We start from the raw sequence: 12,311 nt of genomic DNA on the forward strand, positions 1-12,311 counted from the left end.
ATGTGGGGATCTGGTGTCTGGGCTGGAGAAGTGGAGTCATTACCTGGGGGCGGGGAGGGGGGTACCTGGCAGGCTTTGACGGGAAGATGAAGTGTGAGGTCTTTTCTGGCCTCCCAGCTCCACCCCCAAGACACAGAAGGATGCCAGGGCTGGGCCTGTGCCCTGACCCTCAACTACTTTTGTTCCTATTTGACTGCACTCTTCACGGTAAGTGTTTCAAGCTGTCTGGAGAAGGATGTCCCAAAACGCCCTGGCCAGCCTCCTCCCCAGCTCTCAAGCTCCCCTGACAGAATCTTCTGAGGCCCACTGCGCCATCACTTCTCAACACTAGTGTGGAGTTTGGCAGTAAGGAGACCCGGGCTGCTTTGCATTCTTATACCCATCCTCCCCTTTAAGGAAACACAAACTCCTGAATTTCCCAGGGAAGTCATCACTGAAGAGTCCAGAGAGGGGGCCCAAGAGATCCCAACTTCAAAATCAGTATTCCTCCCCCCTCGAAGAGTCTCTAATACTCATGAGCAGAAGGCAACAGGGATATGGGGTAGGGGCAAAGAAGGGGGTTGGGTATCTCCAAATTCCACATCTCCCCCATTTTTCACAGGCCCTTCCACTTCCTCTCTCCTTTCCCAAAATTGTGCGTCTTCTCCTTTAAGGGGCTGGGCATCTCTCCGCCCCACTGAAGTTTCCGAGGAGCTCACTGCGCTGGCTGGGCGGGACACACCTTTCAGAAGACCCCACACTGCTCTCTGCACCTCAGTCCCTCCTCTCCCTCTCATGCGCCCTGTCCTGCCCCACTTGCTGACCTCCCTTTTCTCAACTAAAAGATTCTACCTCTCCCCAGAGGAGCTGAGCATCCTTGAGTTTTCCCACCCTTAACTGCTGCTCCGGATGGAGCCAGAGAAATGTGGGGGGGGGGTCGGGGCCAGAGTTTCAACATTGCCCCCCAGAAGGAGGAGCCGGACATGGGGGTAAGCAGGAGGAATTTGGGGGGCTGCGGAGGGTGTGAGTGGGGATGTGGAAGGAGACACGGGAAGGGAAGCACTGGAGGAGGAGGATGAGTCTGTCCTATCAACTTTGGCTGCCGGAGCCCCGGGCTGCCTGTTCACCGTCTCGGGTTTGTGGTCTCATTATCCATTAACCAGCTCCTCCCTTTACTGTCTGCCAGCCTGACTTGAGCGCCCCAGACACTAGCTCAGTTTCCCCTGAAAGTCCAAGCACAGGCCTCCCAACACAGCTGCTGGGATAACCCCAGCCCCTAGAGCTGGGGCAGTGGAGGATTAAACCTACACCCTTCTCAGCTCACAGGACCAAAGTCTGTCGGGGGAAGCAGGATGCCTGAGCCCAGGAGCCGTCAGCTTGGCAGCAGCCTGGCCTCTAGATGCCTCCCAGGTAATAACCTGATCTCCCAAGGTCCTCCAAATTCCCCCTCAGCCTGGCTTCACACTTCACACTCACCAGACACACCTGGATTCCTCTCCAGGCTGTCTGGCTCTCCTCTACCCAGGGCGGCTGAGGGCTTGGACTTTGCTATTTTGTTTTCTTGATTCGTTTCTCCTTTTCTCCTTTGCTAATTCCCTCTTTAGGTTCTCTCTGGCTCACAAGAAAAGGTGTAGGTATAGAAGGGGGATCAGCTCTGGGGGGAGTCCCGACCTGGCCCCCTTTCTTCCCCGTCAGGCGAGCAGGTTCTAGCGTGGGCCCCAGGCCTGAGGAAAGGGCTGGAGCCCGAACTGCCCGGAACCCTGGTCTGCACCAACTTTCGGGTCACCTTCCAGCCCTGTGGATGGCAGCGGAGTCAGGTGCGATGGGTTGGGCAGGAAAAAGCTAGCTGGAGCTAAACGGGAGGTAAAGGATTTAGACAGCTATCCTGGGCGAAGGGCTAACTTTTGAACATATTAGTCAATGGGATTATTTCTAGGGGAGTTCTCCCCAGGGGAGGTGGGGCCACCAAGGAAGGAAAGTGAGGATTTTTTCAGACGCCTGCAGCCACCATCCTGTGCTTCCCCTAGGACACTCCCCTAAGCAGTGACTATGACTTTGCCCTGGCCAACATTGGCAGGGTGGAGGCAGGTGAGTCTGCGGGTTTGGTGGAAGGGGTGTTGGGATCCTCCTCATCCTCCCCCTATTCTCAAAAGACGGCCAGGGCTGGGTGGGGTGGCCGGAAGAGTTCCTCCCAGAGGGACCTCCCGGTCATGTTGCCCTCTAACCCTTGACCCCCAGTCAGTGGATTGTCCCGAGTTCAGCTCCTCCGCCCGGGGTCCCAGCTTAAATTTATCCCGGAGGAGATTCTGCTTCATGGCCGAGATTTCCGACTGCTCAGAGTTGCTTTTGAGGCTGGAGGACTAGAGCCTCAGGCCTTTCAGGTAAGAAGCCCCTGGCCCGAATATCTTCCTCCCCTTACAACTCTGAGGTCCTCTCCCTGGCAGCTGGTAGTCCTCCCCCAGCCTGCAGGGGCTCCTCATTCCTCCTGCTCCTGAGCCAGGCGAAAGAGCTGGGGTAAGCGATAGTCTCCGGGGAGTGAGGGGCCTGGCTCTGCCAGGTAGCAGCAGTGTGACTGGGCCAGTTCCTTCCTTGGGGGAGAGTTGCAGGATGGTATTCCTCCCAGATTTTTTTTTTTCAATATTAGGAATAGAACCCACAGACATTCTACCTCCGAGCTATACCCCCTGCCCTATTTTTTATTCTTTATTTTGAAACAGGGTCTCACTGAGTTGCAGAGGGCCTCACTAAGTAGCTGAGGCTGTCTGTGAACCGCGATCCTCCTGTCTCAGCCTCCCAAATGCTGGGATTACAAGTGTGCGCCACCACGCCCAGTTTATTCCTCCCAGATTTAGTGTGGCTCCGTGGTTCTAGACATGTTCTTTTTTTTTTTTTTTTTTTGGTGGTTCCTGGAAGCCCTTCTACCTCTGGGCTACACTCCCAGACCTATTTTTACATTTTTATTTGGAAACAGGGTCTCCTAAGCCAGCGCGCGCGGCTGGCTGCGAACCTGTGCGATCCTCCTGTCTCTGCCTCCCAAGAGAGGGGATTACAAGCGTGCGCCACCACGCCCGGCTCTAGACATGTTCTGAAGTGGAAGCCCGTCTCTGTGGCCTGTGCCTCGCTGTTGGTGATAAAGACATCGTAGCGACCACACCTGGGCTTCATTTCCTTCTGGGCTTCATTTCCTTCTTTCCGCTTCTTCAGTCTAAGACAAAAGGACAGGATGTACTTTCCCCCACAGGTGACCATGGCCATTGTCCAAGCCAGAGCTCAGAGCAGTCCAAGCCAGCAATATGTGGGGATAACCCTGAGCCGGGCTGGTGAGTGAAGGTGCTTCTGGGTAAGGAGTCTGGAAGAGCGGGGGCTGGCCAAAGGCGAAGGAGCTGTAAAGCTGTCACTGGACCCACTTCTTTCTCTTCTGTGCCTCGTTCCTGCCCCAGGCCAGGGTTCTGGCTCCAGAAAACCACCGGTTCCTCTCTTGGAGACACTGGAGGACTGGGAGGCTGAGCGGAAGCAGCAGGGGGCTAGAGGCTGGAGGGTCAGCACGGTCAATGAGAGGTTCGACGTCGCCACCAGGTGACCTCCCGCCCTCCCACAGCGCCCTGTTCCCCCGGAGCCAGGACTTCCCAAACGTCAGGCTCCCAGGGCACCCACAGCTATCCCTTGGCAGGGTCTCAGGAAATCAGCTACCTTGTAGTTTTAGCGTTCCCTTGTGATGAGGCCACCGGGCTGAGCTGTGACCTCGCTCTCCATTTTGCAGCCTCCCCCGTTATTTCTGGGTCCCTAACCGGGTTCTGGACAGCGAGGTCAGGAGAGCATTTGGCCACTTCCACCAGGGCCGTGGACCGGTCAGTGAGAGGCTGGGGTAATGCTCGGGAGGCAGGGGACATGTGGAGGGCGGGGTCCCTGCCAGGTCACCTTGAGGGCGAGGGTAGCTGGGGCTGGTTCCTCCCACACGGACCCTCCTTCCCCTTCCAAAGCGCCTGTCCTGGCATCACCCTGCGGGTAGCGACCTCCTCCGCTGTGGAGGCTTCTACACAGCCAGCGACCCTAGCAAGGAGGATATCAGGTGAGGGCGTGATGAGAAGACTCGAGGGCGAGGCCAGCGGGGTCGAGCCATCCTTGAATTCTGACTCCTGCCCCTCCAGAGCAGTGGAGTCCATGCTCCAGGCTGGGCATTCTGACGTCGTCCTGGTGGACACTGCGGATGAGCTGCCTAACCTTGCTGATGTCCAGGGTGCCCACCTGAAGCTGAGGGCCCTCTGCCTGCCTGGTGAGAATAACCTTTGACCATAGCCCCTATGTCTGCTGGCCCTAACCTGGTCCACCCTTTTGTCTGCTGCAGATGAGTAATAAACCCTTCATCCCATTGAGCCTTGGTTTTAGTTTTCTACTCCACTCCCATCTTCTACAGACTTACAGAATGCCCCTCTTCTTGGCCCCAACATAGTTATTTTTAAAATAGTTGTATAAAGCCAGGTGTGGTGGTGCAGGCCTATAATCCCAGAATTTGGGAGACAGGAGGATCACGGGTTCAAGAACAGCCTCAGCAAGTAGTGAGATTCTCAATTAACCTAGTGAGACCGTTTCAGAATAAAAATAAAATATGGCTCGAGGGTGTAGGTCAGAGGTAGAAAGCCCCTGGATTCAATTTCTAGCACCACAAATAAAATAGAGTAAAATAAGATAAAATGAATAGCTGTGTAGCCAGGCATGGTGTTGTACTCCTGTAATCCTAGTACTTAGGAGGCTGAGACAGGATCTCAAGTTCAAGGACAGCTTTTTTTGTGTGTGTGTGTGGTACTGGGGATAGAACCCAGGGGCCTTCTACCTCCAGGCTACACTCTCAGACCTATTTTTTATATTTGGAAAAAGGGTCTCTTAAACCAGCTGAGGCTGGCTTCGAACCTTCATGATCCTCCTGTCTCCGCCTCCCAAGCGCGGGGATTACAAGCGTGCGGCACCACGCCCGGCTCAAGCACAGCTTTAACAATTGAGAAGGACCCTCAGCAACCTAGCGAGACCCTGTTTCATAGCTTGGCATTAGAATGCCCCTGGGTGGTTCAATCCCCAATTAACCCTTCCTCCCAAAATAGCTGTATAAAATTCACCCTTCACCCATCTTAAGGGGAGAATTTGATGAATTTTCTTACATTTACATTGTACAACCATCAACACTCTGTGTGTGTGTGTGTGTGTGTTTGAAGACTGAACCAAGGCCTTGTGCAAGCCAGGCAACTGCTCTACCACTCACCCTAGTCCCATCAGCACAGTTTAATTTAGACCTTATGGCCATGCACAGCTCCTTCCCATTTCTACCCGATGGCATGCCCAGGCAGCCACCACCAGCGTATTCTTAACCCATCAGGGGGACCTGAATCCCGAGTCCTCCTGATCTTTCTGCCTTCATACCCTCTTCTCTCTACCAGACTCCTCGGTAGCTGAGGACAAGTGGCTCTCAGCCTTGGAAGGAACGCGATGGCTGGACTACGTCAGGTACTCCCCCAGCCGTGGCTTAGACCTCCAACTTCCCCATCCTACTGCTACCCTGACTCCTTGGTGGGTTTCCATGAATTCTCGGTTCCCAGGGGCCAGAAGGATTCTGGAGCTGCCCCCATTCCATCCCATCACCGTCCTCTCTTCCCTGGCTCATAGTTCTCCCCTCGCCCCCCTTCAGGTCTTGTCTTCGAAAGGCCAGTGATGTCTCGGTTTTGGTGACCTCTCGGGTGCGCTCGGTAGTACTTCAAGGTGAGTGCCGTGGGGCAGCCACTCCGCGGCCTTTTTCCTGGACCCACTAGCCTGGGTCTGTGCTGGGAGAGGATGCACGGCTTTTCTGCCCCTCCTCGTCTAGCGTCCTCCTCGCCTGGTACTAGGGACTACCCTGCATGCTCATCCTGCAGAGCTCCCAGTGGGGCGCGGCTCCCTAAGCCAGGATGCTCTCAGCCCCGATTCCCCTTTCCTTCCCCTGGCGGGTGGCACCTGGGGCTGGGAAGAGCACAGGGATGCCCCCAGGCTGGCCATTCCGCTGCCTCCTGGACACTGGGCACCTCCATCTGGGCGGAGCCCACGGCGTGAGTCATTCAAGCTCTGTGTCTTCTCTTTGCTCCTGTGTCCTCTCAACCCTGCCCACCGCCTCCCCTCTGCCCTACGTCCCTCCTCTCGCTACCTTTCCTCTTCTCCTTCTCTCCTGCCCTAGTTTCCTGGACCCCTTTCCTTGTCCCTTCCTCCTCCTCCTCACCCAGAGCGCGGTGACCGTGACCTCAGTGGCCTCCTCTCCTCACTCGTCCAGCTGCTGTCAGCCCCCGATGCCCGCACCCTGCTTGGCTTCCAGTCACTGGTGCAGCGAGAGTGGGTGGCAGCCGGACACCCCTTCCTGACCCGGCTGGGGGCGACTGGGACAGGCGAAGAGGTACGAACAACTTGGTTGGGGGGCTGGGGGATATTTCTAAAGAAATAGGGTTGAAGTTGGGCGTGGTGGCACACACTTGTAATCCCAGCACTTGGGAGGCTGAGACAGGAGGATCGCACAGGTTCGAAGCCAGCCTCAGCTACTTAGAGGCTCTCAGCAACTTAGTAAGAACCTGTTTCCCAATAAAGTATAAAATAGGTCTGGGAGTATAGCTGGAGGTAAAAAGCCCCTGGGTTCCACCCTCAGTACCACCAAAAAAAAAAAAAAGAAAAAAAAAAGAAAAAGAAAAAAAAAGGAATAAAGAAAAAAGAAAGAAAGAAAGAAAGAGGGTTGAGAAAGGCACAGAGGAACTCCACTGGGGGCGAGCCAGGCCCTGCAGCCCCACTGCTCCCGCTCAGTCTCCAGCCCCGACCTCAGCACCCTACAGTCTGCTGACTCCACCCTTGTCATTTTGTCATCCTCCTTTTCTTTTTGTGGTACTGCGATGGCACCCAGGGGCATTCTACCATTTTTTTTTCTTTTTTGGTGGTACTGGGGTCCCTGGAAGCCCTTCTACCTCTGGGCTACACTCCCAGACCTATTTTTACATTTTTATTTGGAAACAGGGTCTCCTAAGCCAGCGCGCGCGGCTGGCTTCGAACCTGCGCCATCCTCCTGTCTCTGCCCCCCCAAAGCGCATGGATTACAAGCGTGCGCCACCACGCCCGGCGGCATTCTACCTTTGAGCTACACCCCAGCCTTGTTTGAAACAGGGTCTCACTAGGTTGATGAGAATCTCACTACACTACTTGTTGAGGCTGGTCATGAACCCACGATCCTCTTGTCTCTGCCTCCCAAGTACTGGGATTACAAGTGTGGGCCACCATGCCCAGCTTTTATTCTTTATTTTCTTTCTTTCTTTCTTTATTTATTCATTCATTTATTTATTTTGTGGTATTGGGGGTGGAACTCAGGAGCTTTTCTACCTCCGGGCTTTACTCCCAGACCTATTTTATATTTTATTTAGAAATAGGGTCTCACTAAGTTGCTGAGAGCCTCACTCAGTAGCTGAGGCTGGCTTCAAACCTGTGCGATCCTCCTGTCTCAGCCTCCCAAGCGCGGGGATTACAAGTGTGCACCACCACGCCTGGTTTATCCTTTATTTTAAAACAGGGTCTCTTTAAGTTGTGGAGGGCCTCACTAAGTAGCTGAGGCTGGCCACGAACCTCTGATCCTCCTGTCTCAGCCTCCCAAGTACTGGGATTACAAGCGTGCGCCAGCATGCCCGACTCCCTCCAACCTCTTCTTTTCTCAGGCCCCGGTGTTTCTCCTCTTCCTTGATTGTGTCTGGCAGCTCCTGCAGCAGTTTCCAGCTGAGTTTGAATTCTCTGAGTTCTTCCTTCTTGCTCTTCATGACAGTGTCAGGGTTCCTGACACCCTGACCTTCCTGAGAGATTCTGCCTGGGAGCGTGGGAAGCAGAGTGGGCAGGTCAGCGCCTGTTCTATTTTATGGTGTGGCATTAGGGGCTGAACCAGGAGCATTCCAACCTCTGAGCTTCACCCCACCCCGATTTTATTTAGAAACCAGTCTCACTAGAGACCCTGTTTAACGAGGGTCTCACTACTTGCTGAGGCTGCCTTGGACTTGTGATCCTCCTGTCTCGGCCTCCCAGTACTGGGATTACAAGCATGCGCCACCATGCCTGGCTTGACTTATTCCCCTCCCCCAATTGAGTACTCTCTGACGTTTAGTCTGGATTTGTTTTATGAGAGAGAGGTTTGTGGGTGAGGAAGGGAAGCTGATGCCTGAAGCAGGAGGTGGGAGTTTCATAACTTGTCTCTGGACTTGGGGGGTTATATATTTTTGTTTAACCTTATCTTTTTTCTTGCTTCTTTTGTCCAGTCCAACTCCTACACACAAGTTTACACCGTAGGGTATGCCCAGCCTCCAGCTGGGGACCCCGTTCACCTGCAGCTGTCTGTCTGGGACTGGGACCTGCGCTACAGCAACGAGCAGATGCTACAGTTCCATAATCCCGGCTACAACCCGGAGCACTGCCCAGATTCCTGGTTCCCTCGGCAGCAGGTGAGACGCTTTCTAACCCCCCTTGGCTTTCTCACAGGCTCATGCTATGGGATTAGAAGTAGGAGGACAGTGTCTGAGGACGAGGAAGCTCCCACCTCCTCTGCAGCCATCACTTACAGTCCTTGATCCCCTCCAGGAAGATGGGGCTTGGGATGGCAGAGGGCAGCCCTTCTGTCCTCTTTCCACTTACAAGCCCTGCTACCCCTGCCCACCTTTACAAGTCTCTCTAAAGTCAGCTTTCATCAGGCCTGAGGCCTAGGTGGAGCCTGAGGAGGGTGTGGTTCTGGGGGCTGATGCAGCGAGTGGATGGCCAGTGGATACCCCTTCCTGACCCCGACTGGGGAAACGGGGGTTACTGGTTTCTCGGTTGCTGGCTGACTTCCTTTTCCTCTCTAGCCAAGCTTCATGGTGCCAGGGCCCCCCAGTTCTATGTGGCTCTTCTCTAGAGGGGCCCTGACCCCCCTGAACCAACTCTGTCCTTGGCGAGACAGTCCTTCCCTGCTGGCGGTCTCTTCTCGTTGGCTCCCTCGACCGGCAATCTCCTCCGAAAGCCTGGCTGACCAGGAGTGGGGGCTCCCCTCGCACTGGGGAGCCTGTCCCTTACCTCCAGGGCTGCTGCTGCCTGGGCACCTGGGGCCCCAGATCAGGCTCTGGAGACGCTGCTACCTGAGGGGAAGGCCTGAGGTCCAGGTGAGAAGGGGCGTGACTGCGGAAACCACTGCAGTCAGAAAGCGAGGGCCTGGGGGGTCGGAAAGAAAAGTATCATTCCTGTCGGTATCAAACTGGGTGAGGAAACTACTTGCGGTTTAGACTATGAATTTAGCCAGGTGTGGTGGTACACGCTTTTAATCCCAGTACTTGGGAGGCTGAGGCAGGAGGACTGCAGGTTTGAGGACAGCCTCAGCAGTTAATGAACCTCATCAACCTAGTGAGACCCTGTTTCAAAATAAAAATAAAAATAAGGCTTGGGCTATAGCCCAGAGGTAGAATGCCCCTGGGCTCAATCCCCAGTACAACCAAAATAAAATAAATTAATATTTTTCTTTTTTTTGTGGTACTGGGGCGTGGAACTCAGAAACATTTTACCTCCAAGCTACATTCCCAGCCCTATTTTTTATTCTTTATTTTGAAACAGGATCGCACTGAGTTGCAAAGGGCCTTGCTAAGTCTGAGGCTGTTCTCGAACCAAGATCCTCCTGTCTCAGCCTCCCAAATACTGGAATTATAAGCGTGTGCCACCATGCCCAACTAAAATAAATAAAAAGAATTTAGGCCTGCTCAAGGTGGCATTTGTCTGTAATCCCGGTACTTGGGAGGCTGAGACAGGAGGAGTGCAGGTTTGAGGACAGCCTCAGCAAGTAGTGAGACTCACATCCACCTAGCAAGACCTTGTTTCAAAATAAAAATTAAAAAAATAGGAGTAAGGGTGGTGACACACACTTGTAATCTCAGTAGTTGGGAGGCTGAGACAGGAGCATCGTAGGTTCGCGGCCAGCCTCAGATACTTAGGCCCTCCGCGACTTAGCAGGTGTTGTTTTAAAAAAAAAAGTAGGACTGGGGGTATAGCTTGGAGGTAGATGCCCCTGGATTCAATCCCTAGTACCACAAATAAATTTAAAAAGTAGGGCTGGGGGTATAGCTCAGAGGTAGAATGCCCCTGGGTTCAATTCTCAGTAACCTCCTCCCCCTACACACAAAAGAATTTAGGGCAGACTTGGGAGGAAAAAGAACATCAAGACACCAGAAGTAGATAGACCTTAGGAGCAGAAAGCCAGAACTTTAATCTTTTTCTGCCCTTCTTCATCCCCTCCTCAGACTGGCCTCTCAGCTCCCACAATTTCTGGCCTCCAGGATGAGCTAGCCTGTCTTCAGGAACTATTAAGAAAACGGACATCAAGGATATCTCCTGAGGATCACTCCAAGAAAAGAGATTCAAAGACCATTCTCCCCCAGTCCCACTGACATTGCTGGCATTCGCATTCTCAAAGGCAGGGCAGATGGAGATCTGGGATGAAGGGGTTTGAGCCAGGGGTGGTGATGCACACCTGTAATCACTGTGCTTAGGCTGAGACAGGAGGATCGAAGACTTGAGGACAGCCTCAGCAAACAGTGAGACTGGTATCAACCTAGCAAGACCCTGTTTCCAAATAATAAAATCGGGCTGGAGGTATAGCCCAAAGACAGAATGTCTCTGGGTTCAATCCTCAGGACCACTCAAAACAACAAAAACCCACCAAGCTTCCGTAATACAGCAAGACTCTCATCAACTTAGACGCTGTTTCAAAATAAAGAGTAAAAAAATAGGGCTAGGGAGCGTAGCTTGGAATGCCCCTGGGTTCAATCCCCAGTACCACAAAAAGTAAAACACAAAATAAACTAGGGCTGGGGGTGTGGCTCAAGGGCAGAACATCCTTGGGTTCAACTGCCAATACCACAAAAGAAACAAAAGAGTTTTTTCCTAATCCTTCAGTTTTTCATACTTGGCCTTGCTGCCTCAATTTACACATTCCAGTACTCTGTAATCAAGCTCACATAATACACTTGAGTTTCTGTAGCAGATAGTGGTGCTAAGCTTCAGCTTGTCTCCTGTTTGGTTCCCGAAGATATTTTGGTCTCGTGATTCGAAGAATTAAAAAACAATCCAGAATGTGACTGTCCCTTTCGGAGGGGGCAGTGCTGTTGCTGTTGAATAACAGCTGTTAAACTGAGGGAACCGAGATGCTGTTCGTCAGTCCGGAGGCCGCCCAGACTTCAGTCTCATCCCCTCTGGAAGCTGCTTTGATTCCAGTTTCTATTTCTACCCTTCTAGTTTTCTGTGGGAATGAGAAGGATTTGGGAGTCATCCTCTCCTCCCACTGTGTATTTTTGTGTAGTGGCGTTTCTATTTGAGGAGTTCATTAAAGCACAATTATTTCTACACATTGTGTCTTGTGTCTGAATAATGGATCCTAAGAAGCAAGGAGTAGTGGGATGGGGGGAATGACCCAAGAGAGAAAGGCACCCACCATATTATTACTAGGGAAATAAGGGGTTTGGGGTCAGGTGGGGCGTGGTGTGCATGCCAGCGATCCCAGTCATTGGGAGGCTGAGACAGGAGGGCAGGTTTGAGGTCCTGGCCTCAGCAATTTAGCGAGGCCCTCTGCAACTTAGTGAGACCCTGTTTCAAAATAAAAAATAAAATAGGGTTGGGGGTGTAGGTCAGAAGTAGCATGACCCTGGGTACAATCTCCAGTGCCATTAAAAAAAATTCACATACAATTTGGAAAAGGGTTCCCTGTGTCCATTTAGAAGCGGATGGGCAGGAGCATATTCAGCTGTGTTGCTGGGGCTGGAGTTCGTGCAGATTAAACCTCAGGGGTGTGAGCTTCGGTCCCCGCCCCCGCCCCCCCACTTTGGGCGCCCCATCTTGGAGCCCGAGTCCCTGGCCCGTCCGCTCCCTTGTGCAGCGAGGGCGCGTTCGTCAGGCGGGCCCGACGTCACCCCAGCTCAGCTGACATCCCGCCGCCTCTTCCCCGAGGGAGGGAAAAACACGCGCCGCGCGGCCGGGCCGGGGCCTTGGGGCGCACGGAGGCGGCGCAGCCGGGTGCTCGGTCGGGTGCCCGGCAGTCCCAAAGCACATGAAACCATTTCGTCCTTTGAGCTTGCGGACTGATATTCTTGGGGACGGCGTACTTCTGGACCTCCCAGCCCCGCTGTCCCCTCCGCCCGGCCCGTCGCGGGGCCGCGGGGGCCTGGCGGTGGCGCTCCGCCTCCTGAGCCGCGGATCCCAAGATGGCCGCGGCCACTTCCGGCCCCGCCGCCCCGGAAGCGGAAGCGGCCCGGGCTGAGGTCAGGGGGCGGCGCTCTGCCCGGGGACGG

At 53.8% G+C, this 12,311-nt stretch overlaps 1 protein-coding gene across 1 annotated transcript; it reads left to right on the plus strand.

Moving 5' to 3' along the window:
* Positions 1–902: 902 nt before the first annotated feature.
* On the plus strand, positions 903–10,415 carry MTMR11 (myotubularin related protein 11; the record flags this gene model as incomplete). Its single annotated transcript, XM_080691012.1, has 17 exons — positions 903–968; positions 1,314–1,389; positions 1,675–1,796; positions 2,007–2,067; positions 2,218–2,360; positions 3,221–3,299; positions 3,420–3,555; positions 3,740–3,827; positions 3,960–4,048; positions 4,128–4,252; positions 5,409–5,475; positions 5,657–5,727; positions 6,222–6,388; positions 7,683–7,856; positions 8,271–8,453; positions 8,850–9,143; positions 10,269–10,415. 17 exons carry the CDS (start codon positions 903–905, stop codon positions 10,413–10,415), a joined length of 2,088 nt encoding a protein of 695 aa, XP_080547138.1.
* Positions 10,416–12,311: the final 1,896 nt, after the last annotated feature.

The sequence above is a fragment of the Muscardinus avellanarius genome (genome assembly GCF_963383645.1).
Source record: "Muscardinus avellanarius genome assembly, chromosome: 3".
NCBI lineage: Eukaryota > Metazoa > Chordata > Mammalia > Rodentia > Gliridae > Muscardinus > Muscardinus avellanarius.